The sequence below is a fragment of the Acartia tonsa genome, chromosome 8 (assembly GCF_053477335.1).
Source record: "Acartia tonsa isolate MP-2025a chromosome 8, ASM5347733v1, whole genome shotgun sequence".
Taxonomy (NCBI): Eukaryota; Metazoa; Arthropoda; class Copepoda; order Calanoida; family Acartiidae; genus Acartia; species Acartia tonsa.
Genome location: NC_137267.1, coordinates 29356683 through 29367888, shown reverse-complemented (window position 1 = coordinate 29367888; position 11206 = coordinate 29356683). Strand labels below are relative to the sequence as shown.

The following is an 11206-nucleotide window of genomic DNA, read 5'->3' as shown; positions in this document are numbered from 1 at the left end:
AGTGCTCAACAAGGTTCTATGTATGAAGGATTCGATGGTTCTTTTAGAATAGGTTATAAACACCATTAACCTACCCCCCCCCCCCCCTCTATATAATTCCATGAAAATCAAATTATTTGAGCAACATACGAGGTTTTAGCAAAAAAATTGTGTTTTTTAAAGATAATATTTATAATGTAATCTAAAATTGTACCTTAGTAATGCTAATTTGATTGATTTAGTAAATCTTTATTGAGACAAAACTTATTATAATTACAGATATAAATAAAAATAATGGAGTGGTTTACTGGAGACGTAGGTTCGGCAATCACTTTGGCCAAGTCTAAAAATGCAATTTTTTGCGTTTATATCACAGGTTTAAATCATTTTATTACTTTTATAACTACTAGTGGCTTCACCCAAAGTGGAGGGGTGGATGGGGGTAAGCCCAGTGGAATGCATACGCAATGCATCAGCATTATGCTTAATAAAATGTTTTCGGTTTTTCGATATGAGCTAAATAGCTTAAAACCCTCTCGGTACATATTATTAATTGGATGGGGTATAGTCCCTTTCGTGACAATGCTTAGAGGCTTTGTCACGAAAGGGACTGTTCCCATTTACATGTAATACCAGATTTTCATGCTCTTTAATAAAGTGAATCACACAGAAATACAGGGTAAAATAACGATACCCCCTATCCACCCCCTCTACCCCATACACTACCCTCATACTGGATGAACGATCTGACTAATAAATGAGTTCCATGTTAGCAACCTAAATTGACGACAATTATCCACTATCAATAATAATCTTGAATATCATATATTAATTAGCTTAATCTGTATATTTTATGTCAATTCAAAAAAGCTAATATTTTTGTAGGCCAAGATGATATGTCAGCAAAGCTTCTTGAAATGACTCAAACCACTGGTAAGTTTTAAAAAATTTATTCCATTTTAAATGCCAGTTATTTATTTTGAAGATTTAAGTATCATATACATATATTAGGTAACATTTAATTTATACGTTCATTTTACTTTTCAAGCCTTTGAAAAAAGGCATTTTTGAAACCTCTTCCCACTGATTCGTCAATATTGCAGTTTTGCATGATTAAGGATCACTAAATAAAAGTCTTTAAAAGTTTTTTTTGTCCGATTTGAATAAAGTTTGGCATGTGAGGTTTTTCCCTTTCGTGACAACGGCTCTTAAGGGGCATTTCGTAGTATTTTCACAGTAGCTTTTCTCATATTTCTAGCTCCTTCGGGGCAAATTTGCTAACCCTGCGGGGGTAATCACCTAACCTGAAATAACCTATCAAAACTTACTGTGAAAATACTACGAAACGCCCCTTGAGAGGCGTTGTCTTGAAAGGGACTATTGTCGTATTGGATTGTCTTATATTTTGTAACTAAGGTAAATAAAGTTTACTGTCAATTCGCAGCTTTTTTTTAATCCTAAGAGGCATTTTTTACTAAAGTTAATCTTTATTATTTGTTAAGATTTTACAGAGAAATATAAGGATATAGTTTGCATCAAAATTGAACAAGGAACTACAACTTTCTCACAATTTTCACAGGTAAAATTATTTCAATCATATATTATTTTATTAGCGAAGCTACTCTATAACTAACTTTGTTCGTCTGTCCGTAACTCTTAATGGTGAAATTGTAATTTTTTCGATAGGATAGATTGATAACCCGCGACCGTGGCTCAACACGTAGTCGTCGGGAAGGTGACAGGTTCGAATCTCGGCCCAACACCACGTCATAACTAAAGTAGTAAAGACGTTAATACGGTTCCTACTGCTGCTTTGTCAGATGCGCGACTTGAATAGATAGCCCAAAACAGGCGCAACTCATTACCAGGCACAGTTATGACTTCTCAGACAGAAGTCGTGCAATCCAAGGGTTGGTTGTCTAATGGGTGTTGATACCCTAGGCGATTGAGCGCGTTACATTGCGCGTTTCAAAAATGCAGTGTATGCTGAAAGGTGACGTGGAGAGGACTTGTACCCGAAGTGTCACCACGCCCATAGAGTCAATAGTCAATTTAATATGATAGATTTCTGAGATAAAAAAATATTTTTTTTAGATATACCCAGTTCTAATGGTTCCATCTATCTATTACATAAACTCTGCTACCGGAGTGGACATTGAAGTAAGGTTTTTTTTCTCAGAATTTAAATTTTGTTTTTGATAGGAAATTTTGTTTAAAAATGATTTTTATACCCACTTCGCACTTATTTTAATTAAAAATAAAGATTTCAAGCAGAGGCGTCGCCCCTGTTTTCAAATCATCAAGTGGAAGAATTTAAAAAATATAAGTTGAATTCATAAGGAAAAAGGATAAGAGGATGAATACTCACCCCTTTTTCATGGTAAAATACTACTTCCCCATCCCTAAATTTAGAAGCAGACGAAAATTAAAAACCGCCCAGGGCTTTTTGTAAGTCTATCATAAATAATAATGTGAATAAAAAGAAAAGCGATATTTAGCAAACAGCCGTGGGCGGTCAGAATCAGCTGAATGTTCATTATGAAAAAAATTTCCCCCTTTTTAGAAATAGAAGGATTCATCTTTCATGAACAAATTTTTTTAAATAAAAATAAAATTCTATGTAATTTTTAATTAAAACATTAAAACGAAAATATCTAATCTAATATTCTTGCCCTAAATATGGAAATAGTAAAAAGTAAAAAAATATTTTTTAAAATAATTTTTAATCCTCCCATTTGAAAAGTAGTGGAATAGCAATAAATTTTAGCGCGGCAACAACGCTAAGTAGGCCTCTAGGCCCACTGCCTATTTTCGTCTTCTAGTTGCTTCGATTCCTCTCTTTTATTTTTTTCTCTATGGTTGAATTTTAGGTAACTGTAACCACTGGTGATGTTCAGTCCGTGTTAGCAGGGATAGAAAGGGCTGTAGACAAATTTAAAGAAAGGTAAACATAATAATAATAAGGGGAGTATGCACGAACAAGAGCATGTAATTTTAAGCACATTTCAGAAATGATGTCTACCATTTTTTGTAATAAAAACTAATTTTCTATTAAATATAGTTCAATGAACCAAAATTTAACCACGACCACGGTTTTATGCAAGAAAAAATCAAAATTGATAACTAGTGATTTTTTGTCAACATATTATAATGTGTTTTTTTAGTTCAATATAATGCGTAAAAAAAACACTGCAAAATGTCATCGATTTCTTTGTAATGCTGTATACCTTTTTTTTTGTCGTCAGATTTGTAACTTGTAATATTTATTAACAAGAATATTATATTTATTAGTAGCACAGCTCCTAGTGAGGCTGCAAGCACTTCAGAAGTAGCAACACCTGCAGTTAATAGTAAGTTTAATATTGAAAGCCAAGCTATCCTATAATTCGCTTTGTCTGTCTGTCAGTAAGTCAGTCCGTAACGCTATAGGGTAAATGTGATTTTCTCTGCTGACATTAAAGTTGTGTAGCTCAATTTTATAGTTAAGATTCTTGAGAGCATCTAATTTATACATTTTTTCCTGTTTGTCTGTCAGTCTCATTTTAGTCTTATCAAATTGAACAATTTACAATCATTTAAGACAAACATAATTCTTTTGATAAAAATTACAAGTTTCAAGTGTAAATATACGGAAAATAAATTGTCTCAGATGATTTTAAAAAGGCACAAAATATTGCGGGAATTGGCAGTTTTCAGCGCTAGCTGCGGTGTCGCCGCCTCCTTTTCTTCATTTAGGATAAGCACCTAATTATTTTGTTTTTCAGAACAAGAAACCGAAGATGCAATGGCTTCAACTAGCGGAGAAAGTCAAGATGTGGGTGCTAGAGTCTCTAGGGCTAGGTAAGATTCGGCCATTATTTTTGACATATTTTCATTTTTATGTAAAATCTGGAAAAACGCCAGACCGATATGGTTCTCCTTTATTGTGAAGCTACTTATAGGCCAAGGGAAGTCCCTCCGCCCCTCCCACCCATCCTTCCACAACGTCACAACCCCCCCTGGCCCTAGATCCAAAAAATCCACCCTTCAATCCATGTTCCTTCCTACTCTCCAACCTTTTCTTTCCCCCGACAACACCCTCCTTCCCACAAACTACAAATCCACAATCTCCAGACTCCACACCTCAGCTGTCACCCAAGCCATAAATTCTTACCCCCCTAATCCTGTCCTTAATCAAGCTCCCCCTGACATCAACCCCTCCGAAATCCAACTCCCCAGGCACTACAGAACCATCCTCTCCCAATTAAGATCCAACTATTGTCCTAAACTCCAAAGCTACCTCCATTCCATCAACGCTTCTCTTACCCCCAACTGCCCATCCTGTCCTGTTAATCCTACCCCAGAAACAGTCCAGCACCTCTTTTCATGCCCAAATAATCCTACAAATCTTACTCCTATGGACCTCTGGCAAAATCCCACCCATGTAGCTGCCTTCCTCTCCTCCCATCCAAGTTTCACCAGCCTTCCTCCCCTCCAACGCCCCCCTCCAGAGCCCCCACCATAAGCCCACGCCCCCCCCCCCTCACCCCACTGATGACTACCCGGACCGGAAACTGACTATGAGCAGCCAAAACAACAACAACAAGTTTCGGGACAAAATCGGAAAAACTGCCCCCACCCAAAAAAATTACGTTTTCTAATTAAAACTAAAAGGGAGAGAAAAATGTCCCATTTCCCTCAAGTTGCCTCTTGAGGAATTGTAATGACTTATCATGATCTAGAACATACAAAATTCGCGGGATCAGCAATACTCCTATCTTTTTACACTTCACAAAGAATTATCTTTATCTATCTTCTAAGTTTGATTGAATTTAAATTTTTCCACAAGGTAGGAAATCCCCCCCACCCCCTCATCCTCTTTAATAATGATTTTATTGCCCTTCTGGTGTAACGTGACGCGTATTTTGTTCAGGGAACTTCTGGATGAGAATGTAGGCAATGTTGGACCTGTACAAGGTCATGATACTCCTACCCGCCTAGAGGACAGGTATAAATGTCAGGGTCTTTACAGATAAGACAATGGACGATAAATTGAAATTATTTGTTGAAAAGTTTGGACTCTAATATTTAATATAAATTTGATATTATATGTCTTTTAATGATAGCAGAATGACCTTAAAAATTTAAGTTCTACAATGGTTTTAAGAAGAAGAAAAATTAAAAAGGAACAACAAAATACTTTTAAAGCCCAATTCTTAAAGCGCGCCAAAAGCTTGGACGTAATGGTCTACAAATAATTTCAGAGTATCAAGAGCAAAGGATTTTATCCAACAACGTCGAGAAGAAAAATGTAAAGAAGAAGAGGAAAAAGAAAAGGCTAAGGTCGAAAATGAAGTAAAAATATTCTTTTAAAAATCAAGAATGATATTATTCAAAGTAGCGTGATACAAACCCCCATAATAATGAATCTATTGCTGAGAAGGGAAAATGCAAAAGGAAGTAAGGACACCCAAAGTCTATTATTTTTAACAGATTTAAAAAAAAATAATAATTTTAAAAATCTTCCCAAATTCTAAAATTCCAATTGCAGGAGATGGAAAGAAGAAATTTGGGACGGGAAGTTCAGGAGTTTCAGAGAAAACAAGAGGAACAAAAGATTCAAGAAATGGTAAAAGAAAGACAGAAAGAAAAGGTAATTTTATGAGCTTTTCCTCAAAGTGCCTATCGAGCACTGAAACCCCTCTTGTTTTTGTTTTTTTTTATAGTATATTGAAATAAGTAGGGACGGGTTCATAATCCTAACCTGTGCGGGGCCTATACCTGCGGTGCCCTAACCATGAGGGGATTTCCAGTACTCAATGAAATCTAACATAACCTTACCTAAAGTAATAAAGAAACAACCCTTCGCCGCCCCCTATTTAAAATTTTTTTTAAAATAATCATAAGTAACTACCTACCATTAAGATTAGGACTGATGGAAAATGGACTGGCACAATAATAGCCCAGAACCATCCAGAGATTATTCCTCTAAAAATAAAGCACACAAAAACATCCATGGACCTATGTGAAGCTTCCATATAATGAAGAACCCAATCGAATCAGTAGTTATAGAAATATTAAGCTACAGACATAAAAAACCTTACTACTTTTTATAATAGTATAGTTTAAATTAATATTAGGTAGATAAGATGTGCCTTTTAAATAACTCTTGTGAAAAATATTAATGATGAATTTCATATTTAGTAATCAGTGTAATTTACTATAGCAAATATTAAACATTGAAATAATTGAAATATGGTTTATAATCCTATTATTCTCTCGGAGGTAAAATTGTGCGAATCAAATATTATGATTTATCAAGGCCGCCTGCATCCAGAACACACAAAGATGCATATTTTTTTAAGGCACACTATTGCAATTGATATAGAATATACGTAGATATTATGACAGGGAAAAAAATGTCATCAATTTAGGTTGCTAACATGGACATCACTTATTGGTCAGGTCGTTCAACCAGTAGAGGGGAGGGGGTGGATGGAGAGACTCGTTATTTTAGCCAGCTACAAGTTTAACTTTATTAGATTAAATGATTATCTAATCTATACTATTAAAATTGTGTCAAAGAATACAAATCTGAAAAAAATTAAAGACTAGTAGGTATGACCTCAGTTATTAAGGACTAATTTTAGTAAAGTAGATACTTAGATTAACTGCTTTACAGACATAAAAAGGAAGAACCAAAAATATTTTGACAAGTTTCGTAAAAAAAATATTATCGACCAGCGGCAGCGTCTTAATATTGGTTCAGTAGTTATTGAGATCTTAAGATTCATAAAAAAAAACCTTACTAGGTACTTTATTTAATATTACATGTACTATACACAATGTAAAGAAAATCAAAATAAGAAAATTCTGTTGTAAACCTATTTTTTGTAGGTAGTAGCAAAGATAGGTATCTTATAGCTGTTATTTACTTTTAGGAGGAGGAAAGATTGGCACGGGCTCGAGTCCAGGCTCAAATTGAACAGGACAGGGCAGATAGAGCTGCCAGGTAAATATAAAAAGTTAGAGAGAGTATTTTACTGTTGATAGATATGGTTCGATACTTAAGTAAATTGTTATGTGTGAGTTGTTTATTTTAATTTTGCTAATTCTATTCATATTTTGAACTTTTAAAATTATTTCTTTATTTTATATTATTTAACTAGCGGTTGCATCTAGAAGCTCTGTTATCGAAGTAAAAGGTAAAGCAGAAAAATAGTCTGAAACCATCCAAAGACTAATCTAAAAAATAAACAGCTTAAAACCATTTAGGGACCTTTTTTAAGTTTTCATAGTATGGTGGAGAACCTAATCGGATCAGTTGTTATCGAAATCTTCAGCTACAGACTAAATACTTTATTACTTTATTATGGCTTTTTAGATTTAAGAAAGAAAAAGACGAAAGAGAGGAGCAACGCAAAGAGGCGGAGCGAAAAACTCTTGCGGAACAGGCGGCAAAGGCGGATCGTGACGCGGCGCAGCGTAGCACAATTTCCCGCCTCCAATTCCGTCTGCCGGACGGACGGTCACGAACACATGAGTTTTCGGCGGATTCTACATTAGGTAGGTCTGAAGCTGACCATGGATTTATTCATGGTGGTTGTATTTTAAGTAGCGAAGCTACTCTATAATTAACATTGTTTGTCTGTATGTCCGTCAGTCTGTGAGGCAATAGTGGAAATGTGTTCTTTTTCGGCTGCTATTTAGAATATCATTTAATTAGACCTTCATGCTAAAAAAAGATTGCTTCATTACTTATGGATGTTGCCATCCTTGTTATTTTATTCCACTTATATAACAATTTATAACAATAATATTTGCAATATATGTCAACTAATCTTGTTTTACTTTAGATGAGGTTTATAAATGGGTTTCAACAGATCTAGAAACTGGCTTTAGTAGATTTACATTGTCAACTACTTTTCCTAGGTAAACATATTTTGTTTTATTAATTATGGTAGGTCATGGACTTGGACAGGAACCGGTTTCAGACAGCTACAGAAGCCTGACAACCAAATCTCAACAATATGAAAAAATGAGATTCCCAAAATTTTGATGAAATGTATTCAATTTGCATGTATTTTATGTAAGATGATAGAATTTTTCTATTTAGGCGAAACCTGGATGATTCCCCGCGTAGTAGCACCCTGCGGGACCTCCAGTTAGCTCCCTCGGGTACAGTCATGGTTCTGCCAGTCGCCTCAAGGAACTTTATTATGCATGGATTGTTTTCTCTTTTAATGATTTCTTACAGACTGAGAAATATGAATCTATAAAGAGCTCTAGGGACACTGGAAATATGGAGGATGGAGGAATTCGACCCATTACTAACTTTTTATTTTATTTTTGAATAGGAAAAGGAAAATTTTATGGATATTTTTATTTTGAGAGGAAGGAGCCATTATTTTTTCTTGGGCCATTTCTCTGGGGATGGTAGAGATACCCTCCCTCAAATAGTTTTACACACTCCCTAAGCCTACAAGAAGCGTCACCATGTGGATTCATTGGTTAGCGAGATCCTTCGCTACAGACAAAAAGGCTTCTACTTTATATGGTAGGAATTTCTATCTACTGTTCTCCCAGCCTTTGTGGACAAAATTAAAGATATAAAGCTAAAACCCTGCCAAAATCTATACAAAGCTTCCTTGAAATGTAGAATTTAGAACAGTCTTTAGTGAGATTTTAACGTAGAGACAAAAATTTACTACTTAAAATTTATAATGATTGAATCGAATAATAATAATGTAATATACTCCTGTAGTAGCTCCGCTCTCATGGCCAACGATGGATCATTGATGTCCTTGTTGATGTTGCTGCTCACCCCCTTCACATTCCTCTGGGGCTTGGTCTCTTCATTCATCAATCCTCCCCCATCCAGGCAATAATCCTTAGAAAAAGATAAAAATGTAACCTTAGTTAATAAGTTCATAAGACAGTTTTAAAAAGATTAAAGCGAAATTTTTCTGTCTGTCTGTCTGTGTGTTAGTAACGATAGCTCTTGTCGTTAAGTTACGAATGTTAGAATTGTCCTATTAATTTCAAACTTTGCATGATGATTTCTGCAACAGAAAGGAAGTTTTTAGAAAGAGTAGCAACTCTATGATGTGTTAGGAGAAAGTCCGTAAATCAATGTATGACATTATAAGATTTTTAAATCTTTTGACAATTATTTCTGTATGATTAAAAAAAATATCCTTTTCATCTCATTTTAAAAAGATTCCTATGAAAATACGTTACAATATAATAAGTGAACAAATTTACATTTAATTAACACTCTTATATTCTGCATATTAAGTTATGATATACTACTAGTGTTGATGTTTGTTCCATCGTCTTATTTAAAGCTTTGCTTTTACGGATGTTGTCATCCATATGCTTAAAAACCCTTGAGGACATGGTCTTTTATCACGGTTTCCAACCAGTTTTACTGATAAGTTCAAGGATTGGATTATTTTAGAGGACCATCTGGAAGTGGGGTAGCTGGCAGTGGGTCTTCTGCAGGTCAGGCGCTGGGTGGTGGCAGCGGTCAAGCAGACAGGTAAAATATATTTCAATTTTAATTATATTTGGTATTAAAGATTCAGATAGACAAAAAATCTTTTTGTTAGATTGTGAACTAAGTTCTTTATAAAGTGGCATTTGCTCTCGAGTGAAATTTTAAATTTTAACAAATAGTTGGGCTGTTGTTTTTTCGTATTTTTTAATATTAATGTTTTTAGGAATACCAACAGACCTAATAGAGGTGGAAATATAGGTAATATTTTAACGGTTTAATTTTTTCTATCCTAAAACAGATTCAAGAAGGATTTTGGAAAAAAAGTAATGCTTTCTTAAAAATATCTTTCTGTCTAAAAACGACCAACCTTTTTCACCATTTATCAACAATTGGAATAACTCACTTAAAATTCTTGTACACAAGTGAAAAATGTCAAAAAAATTTAGTAAGTTCATCATTAATGCTTCAATTAGTGAAATGCACAAAAAAGTTGGGAAAATATTATTTTTCGCCATTTTTTTATCTGATTTTTAGTTTAAAATATAAATCTTAGTGTAGGTAGTTATTATAGACAGCTTTCCATGAATATTAAAATGTAAACCAGTTTTGTTAGCCCGGCCCTTCGACCCCTTATTAAGTTTATGATTTTTATTTCAATATTCGTGGTAAGTTGTCTGTAATACGATGATTTACATATTTTTTTCTGTATGGCTGAGAACCAGTTCTAATTCAGCGGATATTAACCTGTTTCGAAGCTAGTAATAGAAAAGTTATTATCAGCGTAGCAACTCTAGAATTGTCTACTTAGGCCGTATCAGCAACCTTCATGAACAAAGCGACGATGATGAACAGAATACATACAATGGTAACAGCACACAACAGATGTAAGGTGTATAGCCCCCCCCCCCCCCCAAGAAAAAAAGGTTAACTTTAAAATTTATCCACGCACTAGGAAGTTTTAGCGATTTTAATAAAAAATATGTTTTCAAAGTTTTGAGACTTCAATGTTTTTCTTAAACTTTTAACAACAAAAAAGGAAAAATCTTTGATTTTTTATAAATGTTTTTAAAAAACATTCTAAAAATTTTCTAATGCTCCGGGTAAAAATAGAAAATTGTTTGAAAAGCAAAATATGTTCATCAAATTTATTAATATTTCAGTTTTCCTTTCAATAAACATCAAATATTAAACGACTTTCCTTTTTAATTGAAAAAAAGATTAAATTAATTATAGTTGCACTATACTTGTAAAGAAATTAAAAATCATTTTATATTTAATAAGAGCATACATTTTTAAAAAGCCTAAGTATGTATCTCTTTTCAAAAAATAAAGTTTTTAATGTTAAAAAAATCCCTTTTAAAGCATTTGAGAAGTAACTGTGATTATATTAAAAAATGTTTGGAAAAAAATATTTTAGATCATTTCGTATATTTTGCTAGTCCACCTGTTTTATGTGATTAAAAAAATATTTTATCGTATTTTAAACAATAATGTATGTATTACTTTATTAAATACTAGGGATCTAGGGATATGAAAGAGCAGAAAAATAGCTTAAAATCATACAACAACTTTTTTGATATAAATAAAATAGTCTAAAACCATAAACATATCGGTTCAGGGGTTAGCGAGATCCTTTGCTACAGACAAAAAGTCTTACTAATTTAAAAAATAGGATAATGTTGGAATTAATACGTTTTCGCTTAAAATACGACAAAATTATGTTATGATTGTAATATTGTACATATGGGA

At 33.7% G+C, this 11206-nt stretch overlaps 1 protein-coding gene across 8 annotated transcripts; it reads left to right on the top strand.

Annotated features, from left to right (window-relative positions):
* The first annotated feature begins 139 nt into the window (after positions 1 to 139).
* Positions 140 to 11066, top strand: LOC145325322 (UBX domain-containing protein 4-like). Of its 8 annotated transcripts, none has more exons than XM_080168276.1 (19): positions 140 to 355; positions 865 to 912; positions 1482 to 1558; positions 2074 to 2139; positions 2850 to 2923; positions 3274 to 3329; positions 3744 to 3819; positions 4892 to 4966; positions 5223 to 5301; positions 5510 to 5611; positions 6900 to 6970; positions 7343 to 7524; positions 7815 to 7890; positions 8075 to 8164; positions 8720 to 8839; positions 9419 to 9499; positions 9681 to 9715; positions 10266 to 10341; positions 10568 to 11066. In XM_080168276.1, exons 1-19 carry the CDS (start codon positions 274 to 276, stop codon positions 10644 to 10646), a joined length of 1545 nt encoding a protein of 514 aa, XP_080024402.1. In that variant the 5' UTR covers positions 140 to 273; the 3' UTR covers positions 10647 to 11066. The 8 variants fall into 8 exon arrangements, with proteins under 8 accessions (XP_080024402.1, XP_080024399.1, XP_080024401.1 ...); XM_080168273.1 differs by having other exon boundaries at positions 5223 to 5313; XM_080168275.1 differs by having other exon boundaries at positions 3271 to 3329.
* The last annotated feature ends 140 nt before the right edge of the window (positions 11067 to 11206 follow it).